The 16,166-nt window shown below is 46.0% G+C and overlaps 3 protein-coding genes across 3 annotated transcripts in view; all 3 read left to right on the plus strand.

The window, feature by feature from the left end:
* Positions 1-16,166, plus strand: part of LOC4813589 (uncharacterized) — a 53,276-nt gene that overhangs the window by 12,564 nt on the left and 24,546 nt on the right. The window lies entirely within an intron of this gene.
* LOC6900580 (collagen alpha-1(VIII) chain-like) lies at positions 1,134-2,809 on the plus strand. The gene is made up of 3 exons (XM_033381453.1): positions 1,134-1,260; positions 1,321-2,491; positions 2,573-2,809. Exons 1-3 carry the CDS (start codon positions 1,186-1,188, stop codon positions 2,659-2,661), a joined length of 1,335 nt encoding a protein of 444 aa, XP_033237344.1. The 5' UTR covers positions 1,134-1,185; the 3' UTR covers positions 2,662-2,809.
* LOC6900582 (cysteine and histidine-rich protein 1 homolog) lies at positions 13,686-14,960 on the plus strand. The gene is made up of 2 exons (XM_033381454.1): positions 13,686-14,502; positions 14,572-14,960. The coding sequence occupies exons 1-2, from the start codon at positions 13,756-13,758 to the stop codon at positions 14,893-14,895; spliced, it is 1,071 nt and encodes a 356-aa protein (XP_033237345.1). The 5' UTR covers positions 13,686-13,755; the 3' UTR covers positions 14,896-14,960.

Here is a 16,166-nt window from a genome sequence, read left to right on the forward strand (position 1 = left end):
ACGGAACGGAAAAGTGACCAGGCAGCAGTGCAATGATAAGCTGCAAGTCAGGATGCAGGCAGAAGTGGCAGAGCATTGCAGGGCAGGGAAGGGAAGGGAGGTCTCACAGCATGTGACGCGGCTAAAGGAAAAACCATCTCAAGCTAAAGTTTTCCACCAGCAGGAAACATCTTTGGCCCCAGCCGGCACTCCCTCTCGCTGCATCCTCTGACATTTGTCAGTCCGTGGCTGATTTAGAAAGGGAATACATTACATTAATTGAGTAAACCCCACCAGCACAGACAAGCAGCCATAATGGAGAGACAACAGTTTAATATTCCACAATCCTCCAGGCATCCTCTATTAAACGCTTTGGTTATTCATTCGGCCAGCACACCATCAGACCGGGCTTAATCCAATTAAGCGGAAACTCTCCGGAAACCCCCTGAGACATATGGCGGCTCACGTCAAGCCAAGTCCCCGTAGTGGCCGCACGAGCACTGGTGTGGTGTGGCATGCCCTGTTGTTGTATTGTATTGTATTTCATTGTGTTGCGTGGCGTTGTCTTGTCAACTGTCAAATTGAATTCGGGCCTATCCCCCCTGTGTTCCCCTGTATCCCCCTGTAACCCCCTGTATCCCCCTGTATCCTACGTAGTACGCATGTATGTCCGGGATATGCCAATTCCCAAATGCATTTCGACTAGACACCCAAACCACGGCCTCTGCTTGCTGCCTTAAACGTTCCAGCATTAACTTGATGCATGATGGATGAGAAGCATTTGCTAGCCGCAAATATTATATACCTAAATGGCAGAAGAGTTTGGACTATCAAATAGCTGCGCAGAACTGATTTACTGTCTTCAGTTATTAGTCAGATGGAAGATCCAAGAACCATAAAGAACGCAAGCCGAAACAACAACAATTTTTTTTAATTTTAAAACATTTATAATAATATATAATAAAAAATGCATTTAATGGATTACATTGTGGCTGCCAGCATCATAGATAAGTAAGCTCCATTGGCTATATAACGTACATATGTACATTGTACATATATACTTCCGATAAGCTCCCACCCATCTCTCGGTTACATATTGATTTTCGGAATCAAGTGAATTAATACAAATGGTACGGCAGATACGCCTAGGGAATCATTACTTCGCTTTGCTGCTTCCAGAGGGGTTGTATTATCTTTTGGAAAGCAATGAAATTCCTCATTGTCCTTCTCCTGGCCGTGGCCCTGAACACAGCCCTCAGTGTGGAGTTGGTGGAAAAATTGGTAAGACAAACACAAACATGATTCGGCGGTAATTTATTCATTTATTTATTAAATTTAAAGGAGTTTGATATCTTCAAAACCGAAACGACACGCAAATTTGAGGTGATTACATTGAAATTAGATGAAATATTGAAGCAAAATAGGCTAGGACCTCCCGGACGGACCGCCGATATTAGGCTTATCGGTACACCCGGTGTACCAGGTCCTGTAGGACCTCCCGGACTTGTCGGTATACCCGGTCTGCCTGGTCCTGTAGGACCTCCCGGACTTATCGGTATACCCGGTGTACCTGGTCCTGTAGGACCTCCCGGACTTATCGGTATACCCGGTGAACCTGGTCCTGTAGGACCTCCCGGACTTATCGGTATACCCGGTGTGCCTGGTCCTGTAGGACCTCCCGGACTTATTGGTATACCCGGTGTACCTGGCCCTGTAGGACCTCCCGGACTTGTCGGTATACCCGGTCTGCCTGGTCCTGTAGGACCTCCCGGACTTATCGGTATACCCGGTGAACCTGGTCCTGTAGGACCTCCCGGACTTATCGGTATACCCGGTGAACCTGGTCCTGTAGGACCTCCCGGACTTATCGATATACCCGGTGAACCTGGTCCTGTAGGACCTCCCGGACTTGTCGGTATACCTGGTCTGCCTGGTCCTGTAGGACCTCCCGGACTTATCGGTATACCCGGTGTACCTGGTCCTGTAGGACCTCCCGGACTTATCGGTATACCCGGTGAACCTGGTCCTGTAGGACCTCCCGGACTTATCGGTATACCCGGTGTGCCTGGTCCTGTAGGACCTCCCGGACTTATTGGTATACCCGGTGAACCTGGTCCTGTAGGACCTCCCGGACTTATCGGTATACCCGGTGTGCCTGGTCCTGTAGGACCTCCCGGACTTATTGGTATACCCGGTCTGCCTGGTCCTGTAGGACCTCCCGGACTTATCGGTATACCCGGTCTGCCTGGTCCTGTAGGACCTCCCGGACTTATCGGTATACCCGGTGAACCTGGTCCTGTAGGACCTCCCGGACTTATCGGTATACCCGGTGTGCCTGGTCCTGTAGGACCTCCCGGACTTATCGGTATACCCGGTGTGCCTGGTCCTGTAGGACCTCCCGGACTTATAGGTATACCCGGTGTACCAGGTCCTGTAGGACCTCCCGGACTTATCGGTATACCCGGTGTACCTGGTCCTGTAGGACCTCCCGGACTTATCGGTATACCCGGTGTACCTGGCCCTGTAGGACCTCCCGGACTTATCGGTATACCCGGTGTGCCTGGTCCTGTAGGACTTCCCGGACTTATCGGTATACCTGGTCCTGTAGGACCTCCCGGATGGCCCGGGCCTTATGGACCTCGCGGATATCCCGGGATGCGAACTGGAGACGATTTGGAGTAGTGGGCGGTTCAGTTCTGCTCCGCTCCCCACAGTTTGATGTAGTTCCAGATTGATTTATGTTCTCCTGTGGTCGTCCGCATCGTCATGGTCCCAGCTGCGGAGGCGTCACAGCTGTAGGGAAGGAAATATATAAAAAAAAAAAGTAAAATGAATTCTGTTTTCCTTTGTCACTTGTTGGGAAATTAGTTTTTTGAGTCAAGTTGTGTGTGTTTCTGGGCTGGACGCACATGTGATTTGATTGGGGAAACCGAATCGAAAAGTCATTTATTTTGAAGCCCAGTATGTGTCTCTGCTATGGATCTTCGGGTGGGAGGCGTTCACTTCTTCTTCGGCCTGTCCACTTGACATATTTTTACGGTTGAAAAGTTGTGCCGTGCCCTGCCGTGCCGTGCCATTCGCTCGTTCGCTCGTTCATTCCTTCATTCGTTGATTCGTTTATTCATTCATCAATCAGCGTACGCGACACAGCATGAAAAATGTCACTGGAGTGCGGCATCAAAGTGCCGGCAGCAACGCACTGACGGATGTACAGACCCCAGAAGTACCCAGGGATATTCTCAGCCCCCCATCGAATGGTTCATACTGTAGAGGGTATTCGCCGCAAACACTTTCCCACCTCCAGTGACACTTGAATAACTTTTCCTCTTGACTTTACCCATTCGATGCGATGCGATGCGATGCGCTGCGTCGTGAAAATTGGCAAGTCACTTTTCAGCATTTTCCGCGAGCCGTGAAGCAATCAATATTGATTGCATAATGAATGACAATCAGCGCTGTGCCTGACAGTTTCCCAGACCCAAGACGCAGACACCCTCGCAATAGTTCATAGTTCTCATTTTGGAGGGTTCCGCCGCGCGCGGTGGCACCATTGCGTGGCACGTGTGCTGACCTGTGGCATTCTAATTGCGTTTGCCGAAACAGTCTTTCAAAAGTTCAATTGGGAAAAGCTGTATAAAGCATTCCATTCCGGACCAAGATGATTCAATTGACATTCCAAGTGCCCCCACTTGGATGGGAGATAGGAGATGGAGATGGAGATGGGAGCCAAGCGGATGCTCGACGATGGCGTTCATGTGAACGTCCGCTTGCCGGCTGCCGTCTCGTTCCGTCCAGCTGGTCCAGCTGGTCCAGTTCCAGTCCTCTCCACTACTTCTCTTTACAGTGCCGTCCAGTCATCCAGTCCGGCCACACAATGGACCGCCACTTGGCTGGTCTCTGTCACGGCCAACAATGGTCGCAAATGTCTCGACTGAAGCGCTCTGCCTCTCTCCCTCTCTCCCTCACTGTCCGTCTATCTGTCTGTCTGTCTGTCTGGTCTCTTTCCTCTTTTTGCCCTGTTTTTGTTAACTTTTCAAGCTCGGTTCGCTGGCTCTTGGTTCGCTGGCCAGTCTACGTGCTCGGCGTGTTGGCCTCGGTTTGTTTTCTGCTGGTTTCATTTTGTTGCAGTTTGTTTTGTGCTTTGTTGGCTGCCACTGCGCCCTGTTTTAGCCGCTGACGTTACCTGCTGCCATTTCTTGGCCATACTCTGCCGAGAAATAGTGTCCCTAACACGAGTTAGCCCATGAAGGATTAACCGAATAAAAAATGAATATTTTTTAATTGGCATTCATTATCTGAACTCCTAATGAATTCGGATTTAGTTGCTAGTTTTTATTCATATAATTTCCTATCTATTTTCTGGCATTTTCTCAAGATTTTCGTAAAATTGCGGGACCATTATTTTTGAGGCCTGCGATTTTCATTTGTTTCCTTCAGTTTCCTTCAGATTCAGATGCGAACAAATCTTGGAAGGGTATTTCCGAATCGTCCATTTATCAAATGGGGGCTATCTTCTCCATTTCTGCTTCCTGTGGCATGTGTGTGTGTGTGTGTGTGTGTGCTGTGCCCCTCTATAGCATTGAATTGACTGTTTTTTGTGTATTTGTGCTATTTTTAAAATTGAACACATTTCCGTTTGAAATATACGACTTTTTTCTTGCCGCTCTTTCTTCTCTCCATCAACGTGGCGTTCCGTTCATTTCCTGTTTGTTACGGTCGGGAATCGCAACTCTCTCGAGCGAACGGAGCAGCGTCGAGCAGCGTTTGCCCTATTCGGTTGGGGCCAACTTTAAACAGAAACAAGAAGCAGAGGCATAACTATTAGAAAGGTAAACAGCACCAGCACCAGCACCAGCACCAGCACCTGGCTGCTCCTGGCTGCAGATTCATTTAAATATTCTCTCGGAAAGCTAAATGCAAATACTGCAAATTGCTTTATGCATGTTTAAAATCAATTAATTAAATGCAAATCGTTTGATTTACCTGCCCAAGTGTCCTTTTTGTGGCTGGTTTTCTTTGGTTTGGGGGCTTGGGGCCGGCAAGAATGTGAGCCGTGAGCAACCAGAAAAATTTCAATTTAATGAATTTTACATTCCCTTTGTGTCCGTTATTACTATTTTATTATCATTCAGGCATGCTCTATTGCGCCGGACAAAGGTTTTATTTAAACGAAATCAATTTTGTTAACTTTTATTCAATTTTTCATTGGGTTCAGCCAATTAAACACTATGGCTTTCGCTCCGACTTTTTGCACAGTTCCGGCTTTGTTTTTTGCGCTCCCACCATGTTTTTGTCCATCATCATTGTTGAGGAATGTCCCTGACAATCGGAAGAGATGAAAGGCTGTGCAGTTCAGGTACCTACACTGCCGCTGACTTGAATAGCGAGCCCCTCCGCTCCGCTCCACCGACCACCCACCAATTTTTCATAGAGAAAGTAGGATTTCTTCCCAACAAAATGGTTTTAAAATTCTGCTTGATTTTTTTTTTATTTTAGTATAATTAAATATTAAACTATTAACAAAAAATCAATAAGGGTTCTTAAATGAAAACTATTTTTATAATAATTTATGAATTAAATTAATAAATGTAGTGTGTATATGTGGGGTATATATATCAGAATGTAATATATTTGCGCACTTATTTTGATTATTTTATTTGTTAGGTATGCGGGTACCCCATCGTTGCAAAGATGACAATTGTGCCATCGCGATGCATCGTTTATGCCATCGAATAGAGCCCGTGCAATTGCCTCACTTCCAAGGACTTCTACGCAGTCTCGCCCGTTGCCCTTAAATTCCTTTGCAGAATTCACTGAATTGCAGGAGCTCCGGCAGCAGTCTATCTGCGTGTCCCGCGGCCGGCCAGGTGCTGGTCATTTCAACTTTGACCTGTCATAGTCAGCGTTTTAAATACTCGTACCCGTGCCCGTGCCCGTACCCGTATTCGTACTCGAATACTCATACATTTACATGTACATGTGCTCGGGCATATTTTTCTCAATGCTTTTTTTGCTTGCCACACTTGCCACGCTACATAAAATAAATATTTTAACAAGTGTTATTTTAATTGCGTGCAACTGCAACGTGCAACCCAACATTGCCGCGTGTTGTTCTTGCCGCCGCTGTTATTTACCTTTGACTGTTGTTGTAATGCCCACATGCCACAGAGAGAGCTCTGTGAGTGCGAGTGCGAGTGGGAGTGTGTGCCATGGTGGGGCATGGTATGGCTCGTATGGATGCCATGGATCGGATCGTGTGCTGCGTGAGGTCGCATAACTTTTTGGCTGAAAGGCAAACTCGAACGCATTCCAGAAACTGCGACGGCGACTGGGACTGCAACTGGGACTGAGGTTCAAACCTCTTTATCTGATTAACGCTGCTGGCAGCCAGCACGGCTGCATAAAAATTCCCGCCATTCGCATTTAATTTTCTCGGCCCGACCAAAGGAGAAGTTTTCACTTTGTCACCTTCCCCTTTTCGCGTTCACTCGCTCGCTGGCTGCATAAATCAATTCAATTTGTAATAAATTTCAAAACTTTTCATTTTATATTAATTTTGATGCCAGCCAACGCCTGTCTTCGCCGACGTCGTCGCCTTCCCCGTGGATCTCCTTTGGCTGCCGCAAGAAATCAATTTAATTCTAATAAAATAAGTGAGGGAAAAGTTGCGGCATCCTCTTCAGCTTTATCGCATGCAAGGCGCTTCTTCCTTTCTCTCTGTCTCTCTCTCTCTCTCTCTCTCTCGCCCTCTTCCTCTGTCTCTTGTCTCTGAAGCATATTTGTGCGTCCCACTTTTGCACACTTTCTATTGTCCTTCTCTGGTCTCCGGCATGGGTCTTCCTTTGGCTCCGTCTCCGTCTCCATCTCCGTCCCTCGGTCTTGCTCCTCGGCCTGACTGCAGCTTAACAAATTGACTTTCTCCGGTCGAGGAGCGCCGCCTGGGCTTTCTTTTTACTCATTTTTCCTGCTGCATACTTACGTGCGACCTGCTCGGGCCCCTCTTCTTTTATTATGATTATCGGCTGAGTTATTGCTGCAGGCAGCCGCAGGGCCGTCCATGTCCAGGGCCGGGAAGGTCCTTTTTATGGCCTGTCTGGTCGCATTGTCGTCACTTTGTCGTCGATGCCGGTTAGTCCACATAATAATATCCAGTGCCAATTTTTATTTCTTTTTCCTTTGCTGACAAATTAATTCATCTTGATTGTGCGGGTGGGTAGGTCTCACAGAAGGAAACATCCTGTTACTCAGTTCTTCAGTATTGGAAAGGTGGGTGGATACATTCCTTCGTTTTATGATCGGTAATGATTCGTAGTAGGATAAGAGCATCTTATGCCCCGGAAGAGCTATCATTTTGTCTAAACTCAGACAAAAACAGCCGATATTTACCCATATTTCAGTTTAATATACGGTTTTTAAATACAAACATAATGAAGTTGAAAAGAAGGAGAGCTTGAGAGTCGATTGTGAATTATGTTAGAGTCCAGAAGACCTTAAAGAGGTACATATGTGATATAAAAAGTTTCTTAAATCCTGTTCTAATTCACCCTCACCTTTAACACTTAATTTAACATAATTTGTCGTATTAAATGAACTTTATATCCGCCCTCCCACGGCCCGCCTTTATCTCTGCCAGCGCCCACAGAAACTGTGCAATGAACTTTGGATTTTAATAAAGTGCACCCGCTGCCGGCACAGGCACAGGCCACCGCCCCTTTCCTTTCCTGCCACACGCCTTAATGATGGAAAAAAAAAGGATAGCCGAACTGCATACGCGTCTGGGCGGCGATAGCTAACACTGAAAGCATATCCTTTTGTGTGTGTGTGAAAAAGGTGAAATGAAAAAAAAAACTAAATGAATATGTGTTGCTTGTGTTGGCAGCTTTGAAGCTGAAGCTGCATGAATTAATGCCACATCAGAAGGGCTGTGGGGGGAAAGGAGGTTGCAACATCAAAAGGCACGGGGACTCCACACTGCCACACTGGCCCTTCCATCGTCGTCGCTATCGTCGCTATCGTTGCTCGTCGCTCGTCGACGTCGTAGAGTGTTCCAATTAAACGCAACACGTCAAACAACAGAAACGGACATCAAGTATTCGCCATGTTGTCGGTGGTGGCATTGGCAATGCCGCTGGTTCTTGTGCTGGTGCTGGTGCTGGCGCTGGTGCACGGGTAAGGGAAAGGGTTGCATACTGGCTTGGCTGGATCGCGCTTCTAACGATATACTCGTTAGTCACGCGGTTAAATTTCATATGGGAAGCGAATGCCAAACGCTAGAGCATCTTTTTAGCCTTAAAGCTCTCTTTCGCTCTCCCTTTCTCTCTCTCTCTCTCTGTCTCTCCCCTCTCTACCGCTTACTTTGGGTATGGCAGGGATTTGCTTTCCTTTCCTTTCCTTGCCTTCATTTTTCCCCTATTCATTCCTGCTGCGAGTGTTGCGAGTGTTCGGAGTGTGTGGCATGTTTTGATGGCTTGTAACTGCTCAACTGCTCATGCATATTCATGCAAAACGGCAGCCAGAACAAACGAACCATTGGGGATTGCTGTGGCGAAGGACTCGGGGTTGCCTGCAAATCAACGCGGCTACAGTTGAGTGCTTCCAACGATGTCGTCGAGGACTTCCTGCTCCAGCTCCAGCGCCAGCTCCAGCTCCAGCCCCGTTCCCAGGGATATCAGGAGGAGGCGTGGAGCTGTCTGTGCCATTGCAGTCTTAGAGTTAAGGCAGCTGTTGCCATCAATTTTTCGTTGTCGGAATACATGAATATGCAAAAGGCCAATGCAAGTCGCGACTCCTCCAACTTAACTAACTCACTTGATGAGACAAAAGGTTTTCGGTTCTGCTCTTGGGAAAGGCAATCAATGGCCAAGACGACGGCAAACGCACAGGGCACTGGCACAGGCACAGACACAGGGCACAGGGCTTGAGGTTTTCATGTATTTATTTGCATGAACAGCATTGCATCTGCATCTTTTTCCGCACTTATTGATAATCATGGGGTCTGCATCCTTTTCTGCCATACAACCCCTCAATAATATTCAAATTTATTTCCTGCAGGTGCAGGTGCAGCTTCCTTTATTGCTCGATACATGGACATACATATCTGCGTGGCAGCATTTTCAAATGCATTTAAATGCACACAAAAATTACACACATATCCATCTATGTACATATATACTCCCATTTTTATGCATTTCAAAAGGAAGGAGGGGGAAGCAGCCACAGCGCAGCACAGCAGCAGAAGAGGAACTTAAATACTTGTCCTGGCAAATACTTTGCTGTTGTTGCTGTTGCTGTTGGTGTTGCTGCTGCTCCAAGGAGCAACATCCTTCGGAAGTGGCAAGCAAATGTGTCTGTCCGTCTGTCTGTCTGTCTGTCTGTCTGTCTGCGAAATGTTGTTGCTGTGCATTATGTTGCATTTGCAATGCAAATGCTTTTGTGCTTTTTGTTGATGTCGCTGCGACAACACCGACGACGATGAGGCTTATGCTGCTCCTGCTCCTGCCCCTTTTACTGTTAAGCCTTTTATTTCTTTATTGTGGCTGCCACATTGTGCGTCTATGCAGCTACGAGTATACGTATGTGTGTGCCTGTGCCTGTTCCTGTGCATTTGCATTTGCATTTGCTTTTTGCTGTTTATATTTCTAATAAAAATTGTACGTTATTTTATGCTTCGATGCACTGCACTAGGCACATCAGTATTGGATCTGTAGTGCCAGCGATGACAAAGCGGATGGCGGAAGGAATTTGGTAGTACACCTCCAACTCCACCTCCACCTCCACATGTCTTTTATGGGAACCCTCATCAACATAAGCCTCTAATATCACCAAAAACTATACAATTACCAATATGTTGCATGAAGCACCAACAATCGCTTTTCAGACTGCGTATTTTGTCATTGGGCTCTTGGGACCGACTCAGCAGCCGACGAAGAATAGCCCAACAGAGAATTGAAGTACCAGTAATCGGATTTAGTTTCTGATGCAACATTTTGGTACTTTATAGTCTACTTTATAGGTATCAGGATCCTAGGCTTTCTGCCATCTCTGGAGACCCTTAGGTTCAGAATGTTTTGATGTTAACGAGGATCTTCACCTTTTGTTAGTTCCCTATCGCTGCATACCATAGGTTTTTGTGGGTATTCTGCCACAACTATCTTAGGACTCACGCTGCCATCGCTATGAATCCGGCAACCAGAACATTGTTGATGAAGTGAAGCCCTCGGATGGCGGAGGGTGCGCGTAGGCGTGCTGTGCGAGTGTGTGTGTGCAAGGGAGGGAGCTCTGCTTTTATAGAGCAAAGCGAATGCCTGATAAACACAAACAAATATAGGCGACAACAACAGCAACAATGGCGGACGGAAAATGGTTGGCGTTGTTCCCGTTCTGGTTTCCATGTTGTTCCCGCTGCATTCCATTAACATTACAAATGTATTCATTGTTCGCAACTGCAGCACCGCCAACAGGCGAAAGGCAACAGGCGGCAGGCAGCAGGCAGCAGGCGGCAACAACAGCAATGACGCCATTATGCGAAAATGTGACAAGTGATAGAAAGGATAATGCCACCAGCCCGTAGCCCCGCTTTCCCCGCCCCCCTTCCGTTTTGAAAGTCATGCTCGATGGTCCATGCTCCATGCTCCATGCTCCACGCTCCATACTCGCATACGCAGTATGCAGAACTTTTTTACTTTGTTGTAGTGTTTGCAGTTTTTGTATGTGTTAGTGTGTGTGTGTGTGTGTGTGTTTCCTTCTTTATGCGCAAGTAGCTTTATTATTTGTTTTTCCCTCTCTCACACGCTAATACAGCTTATATGGGTGGCAGCACCCCCCCTCCACAACTGGAAAGAAACGTATTTCTGATACCCGATGAAGACTTAATACTCTCTTGAATAAATCAGAAGAAAATGTTTTGCTACTTGAAGTTTAAAGTGGAAAAACACATGGCTGGAAAAGGAGCAGGAGTTTTCCTAAAGAGAAACATTTGAGTCCTGAGAGATTCAAGCTGGACGAAAGACAAATGTGTACCTTTTAGTGCAGAATGAAAAAAAGTCTTCAATATTGTGGTTTCTGAAGTTGAAAGTTGAGGTCCTTTCCTTGAGAGAAGGCACGTCTTTCAACTGGGAACCGACTGGAAATGCATTGCTTAGCGAATGGACGCAACTGAAGCGCAGCAACAGCTCTAACAATAACAGCAACAATAGTGAAAAGATGACAAAATCACAGAATGCCAAATTGTTTTCCTATTATTGTTGCCATTGTTGTCGCTGCTGCCATCCTCACCAATATTGCTCCTGCAACTGTTGTTGTTGAGCTTATCGTTATTTAAATTAGCATTACAATGCACTCACACACACAGAGAGAGAGAGATAGAGAGGGAGAAAAATAGAGAAACAGGGAGAACATACACTGCGTGGCATGGCAACCATATTGTTGCATTGGGAATTGTTCAACGTTCAGCTAGGTTGCTTCTTCTATCTGGGCCCCCTCCCCTCTCTTTCAGTGGCGCACTTTTGCATTTCTTTGTGATTGTGTCGCAGAATTTAATACATTTTTAATTAAATTCGAATCGCTTTGCCCGCGATTGACAAGCAAAGGGTAAAATGAAATCAAATGGCTTTCAAGGGGCCACACATGTCGTATGTGTGATTTTGTCCCATTTCAATTTGGCTTGCAATTGTTTGGGAGCCAGCTTAAAGCTGAAATTTTAAGTGCTGATTACAGCGGTGCAGCGGGGAGCAGCACACGATAATAGTACATAAATCATTTGCCAAATGAAACCCTCATCGACATTTCCGAACACATCCATTTGCTTCTCGCTGTTCCGAGGTCTGAGGCCAATCTATTTGCCCATTCGTGTGACAAATTCTACTACACCTGTTACAAACACCTCCATGAGCACACATCAAAGTTCGAGGCAGGATGAGTAAGAGCCCCGACGCGTTTGCATAAGAAAAGCTCTGAGCAAGAGCATTCACAACATTCACAAATTTCACACAACAATGCCATAGGAATTGCACACAAAAATGCCAATCGATCTATTTATATGTATATATATATAGGTACATATACTCGTATTTACACAAGGAGCGGCTCACGGATGTTTGTCAGTACTGGTACTCGTATCGAAAGTGTCTAAGCAACAATTTGGCATTATCCAGCATAGCCTTAGCCTGCTTCCGATACGCTCCGATGGCGTGGAGAAAAATCCACTTTGATATTATGCAATCGTGCGATGACTCCGCCGCGTGGCAAGGGGCCTAGCGGAAGAGCATGTGGCAGCAACACAAGGGCCAATACATTATTCATGTTTGAAGCGGCCCCTCTTCTCCCCAATCTGCTGCTCAGACAGGTGTGCAAAATAACTGACAAATATTTCACAGATGTCACCTTTTCACAGCTATTTGTTTGCCCGACCCCGACAGCCCCCTCTCCCCCCGCAAACGAATCGTTTTCCTGCTTTTGCCTTCAATAATTGCCAAATGAGATAGTATTTCCTGTTCGGAATTTGTACGTTCTATGTAAGTGCCCCTATCCGTATCGGCAGCCACACCAGATTAGTGTCAGGGGAACCATTCGATTTGCATGTCGTTTTGTTTTTAGGAGGAGGTTACCAGGTCACCGCACAATAAACAAAGCCGAAGCAGGGACACGCACAAAGCTGTCAAATAATTATGATTTTGCAAACTGTTCAATTTAGTGTCGAGTGAGTTCTACAAACCAGAATAAAATAGCTCTGAAATTGTAATCTATACACATATGTAGATTACCAAATGTATACCCATAGATTTGCTCCGAGAGTATTTTTGTATGAACAATATATACAAAATTTAAACAGTATCAAGTATGCTTTAAACTATTTTAGCTATCTATTGGGACTCGCAGAGACAACGCCAAAAAGTACTAGGTGGAGTTTCACCCCACCCCACCCCACCACATTATTTTATTTTTTATTTTATTCAATGGTCACTCATTAAAAAACACTCATTGCAGTGAAAAGTAATTTCCGAAAGGTCTCCTCCGTCGATGATCTCCTCACGCGAGCTGAATTTTGTATCGATGAGTCGGTGTGAATCGACGGAGCATTAGCCCCATTCTTTTCATCCAACTTTTCGTTAATTTCCTTCCTGTTTTGCCACTCAAAAAAAAATGCTTTAGAAGCGAACGAAAATCGTCAACCGTTTCGTTTCCGTCAGTCGATGTTAATACATCTTAAAGATACAAAAAAAAAAACAAGATACATCAAGTATCTGATCATTGCAGGTTAGTTTCCTTGCAACCATTCAATTCGCTCCAGCAGCGATCAAATACCAAAAAAAAATAATAAAAAAAAGAAAGAAAAAAAAAACACGTCAGCAACAAAGAGCTGTCAAAGCAAAACTAAGGGATGTATTGCGCTGAAATTTGACATGTACTACATGAGACATAGACTAATAGGCACCGTAATCTTGTTTGCGATAGCAGAGCACTTTGGCGGTCAAAGAGGTTACTTTTCACCCCACCAGCCCACCAGCCCACCGAGACACCACCCCACCAGACCCATTGAACGCCTTGGGACGCACTTCAAATACATTTATGTGTAGATCAAAGTGCATTCTATTAAATGAAACTATTCATGGGTGCCTACTATGCCGTTTTTCTCTGAGTGTAGCCTGTTTTTTGAAATTTGTAATTTTCAGGGAACCAGCTTGGCCTTGGAAAACTCGTATCATTCATTGTGCTCGTACTTTACACCAGACAATAAATTCACTTTGCAACCACAGGAAATCAGAAATACCCTTCAGAATGTCGAATGCCAACCCCAACGACAGCGACAGCGACAACGAGCAGCCCCCAGCCGCCAAGAGGCAGCGATTGAATGATACTTTGAATGAGATTTCGACAACTGTGGACAGCAGTGAGGGTGAGGTCGGCGGGTCCTTGGGTGGTGGCGTCTCCGATCTTCGTGAGCGACTGCATAACTTACTGGTGTGCGTTGTGTGCCGCGAGCTTCCACAACCACACGACTTCTATCAGTGCAGACATGGGCATATCATATGTGACGACTGCAGGAGCGCCGTTCTGGCTGTTGCCATCTTCAATGACACGGATGCCTGCTGCCCCGTTTGTCGATCGTGCATTACAAACCACGATCAGAAGCCGAATCTACTGGTGCGCCAGACCCTCGTGGAGCTACCCATCAGCTGCCCCAACTGCAATGACCAGTTCCCAGATGGGAAAGATCTCTCAAGCCACTTGGAGTTCGTTTGTGAGGGGCGTGTGGTTTGCTGCAAGTACCACTGCCTGGGCTGTCCCTGGAAGGGCCCCCACAGGGACAGCGTGGCACATGATTCCGACTGTGGGTTTCCTCAGCTGCAGGGAAAGGAGATCCTAGATATTCTGCTGAATGTCGAGAACAAGGAGCTTGAGGCCCAAAAGCCCGTGTTGCAGCTCCATCGGGTGCTGAGTGCTAGCCATATGGAATTTTTCACCTTGAGAATGAACTGGATACACCGCTCAGAGGGTTCACACTTACGGACCCTCGAGTCTGAGGTAAGATTTTGGAGAACCAGAACTCGTCTGCAGCATACCTCTGACGATCTCTTATCCCGATCCCCACAGTCGATTCGTGCCTTTGAGGAGAATTGGGTGCTGCGTCTACGTCTGAAAAGAGTTGGGGAAAAAATCACCGTCAGCTGCCAGCTGTTGCTATTGAATACCCCACGAGTGTCCCTCATGGTCGACTATTTGATCCAGACGCCGCAAAGTGTCTGCAGCACCAAGCAGCTGCACGACATACACCCGCGTATCTACCGCCATATTTTTGATGCAAACAGCAAGAGCGCAAAACGCCAGGAGCTGCCCTTGGCGGGACGTCAGGCCCTGTACCGGCTGTTTGCCATGTCCCGGATCCAGCTCCGTTTGTGGATGTTTTTGCATTTTTGAGCTGACGCTAAAAGCCTTTAAATTGTAGTTTAAACCTTTATTGGGAACAACATGTTTTGATTTGATTTTGAAATTCGTTGCTTAAGAGCTGCATTTTTAGGGTTTGGGCGCCTTCTGGATCTGCTCGTTCACACTGTTGGAGAACTTCTGGAAGGCAGCAAGACCTTCTTCAGCAGCAGCCTTGGCCTTATCTTGGAAGTCCTGCAGAAGCAATCGAGTAAATTAGGCAAACGTTTTTGTCTGGTCTGTTAAAGTCGGCTAGTGTCGGCTAGACTTACCTTAACGCTGTCGTCGTTGAAAAAGTCCTTGAACTTTGCCAGCAGGTCGTTGAGCTGAGCATCAATTGGCTTGGCGGGCTCCTCACGAGGCACGCGAGCACACATGCACACCTGAAAGCAGAGTAACAGTAAAAGCACAATCAGTCACTGTTCCTTTTCGACCACTTATAACTCCACTTACGGCGACCAGGGCGAACAGGAAGAAGATCAAAGCAATCTTGGCCATTTTTGGTTTTTAGTTTGTTTTACTGGTGCTGCTCTTTACTGGAGAACGTTGACTTGAGTACTGATCGAGCTATGGCCAAACTGCTCATAACGACAGCTCGTTTTGCGTCGCAGCCGAGATGAAACCGAGAGCCGGGCTTATCACCGGCGCCACTATCAAGGTCAAGTGCTTAGAAGCGTACGACCCGGTCCGCTCAGATAAGAGAGTGGAGTGAAGTAGAGTGCTCAAAGTTCTAGACGATTTGTTCGCACACACCCAGAGAGAGAAACCCTGAAAATGTAAATATATTAGATAGACTTAGATTTATGTACACTACTAATCGACTTGCTCCGAAAGTGGAAATTGTAAAAAGATTGCAAAATTTTGATTCCTTACATTTGAACATCAATATGAAAATATTTGATTTAAATATATTTCAAATTTGAACTTAAAATAATATTCATTCAACAAAAAGTCTCTTTCGAAAAATTTATGTTCAAGTCTAAGTGAATTCTATATAAGTTCCCTATGTTTGTATATACAAACCGAATATAATAGTATGCTTTGGCATAGTTTGATTGCCATGAATTCTGCAACCGTAAATTGAGTGCAACTATTTGTTTGAGCCCCGCTGTGGAGGGAATAGACGCCTTCTAATACAGCACCCGGAAACATTTCGAGGGCTTATCTCCAAAAATTCTTCCGCTTAGTTGTAGTTGTGGTTGTAGTTATATTCCCTTTCACTTCCCATTGTTTATATATGGCTATCATATGTATCAAAACTGCTG

Source organism: Drosophila pseudoobscura, chromosome X (assembly GCF_009870125.1).
Source record: "Drosophila pseudoobscura strain MV-25-SWS-2005 chromosome X, UCI_Dpse_MV25, whole genome shotgun sequence".
NCBI lineage: Eukaryota > Metazoa > Arthropoda > Insecta > Diptera > Drosophilidae > Drosophila > Drosophila pseudoobscura.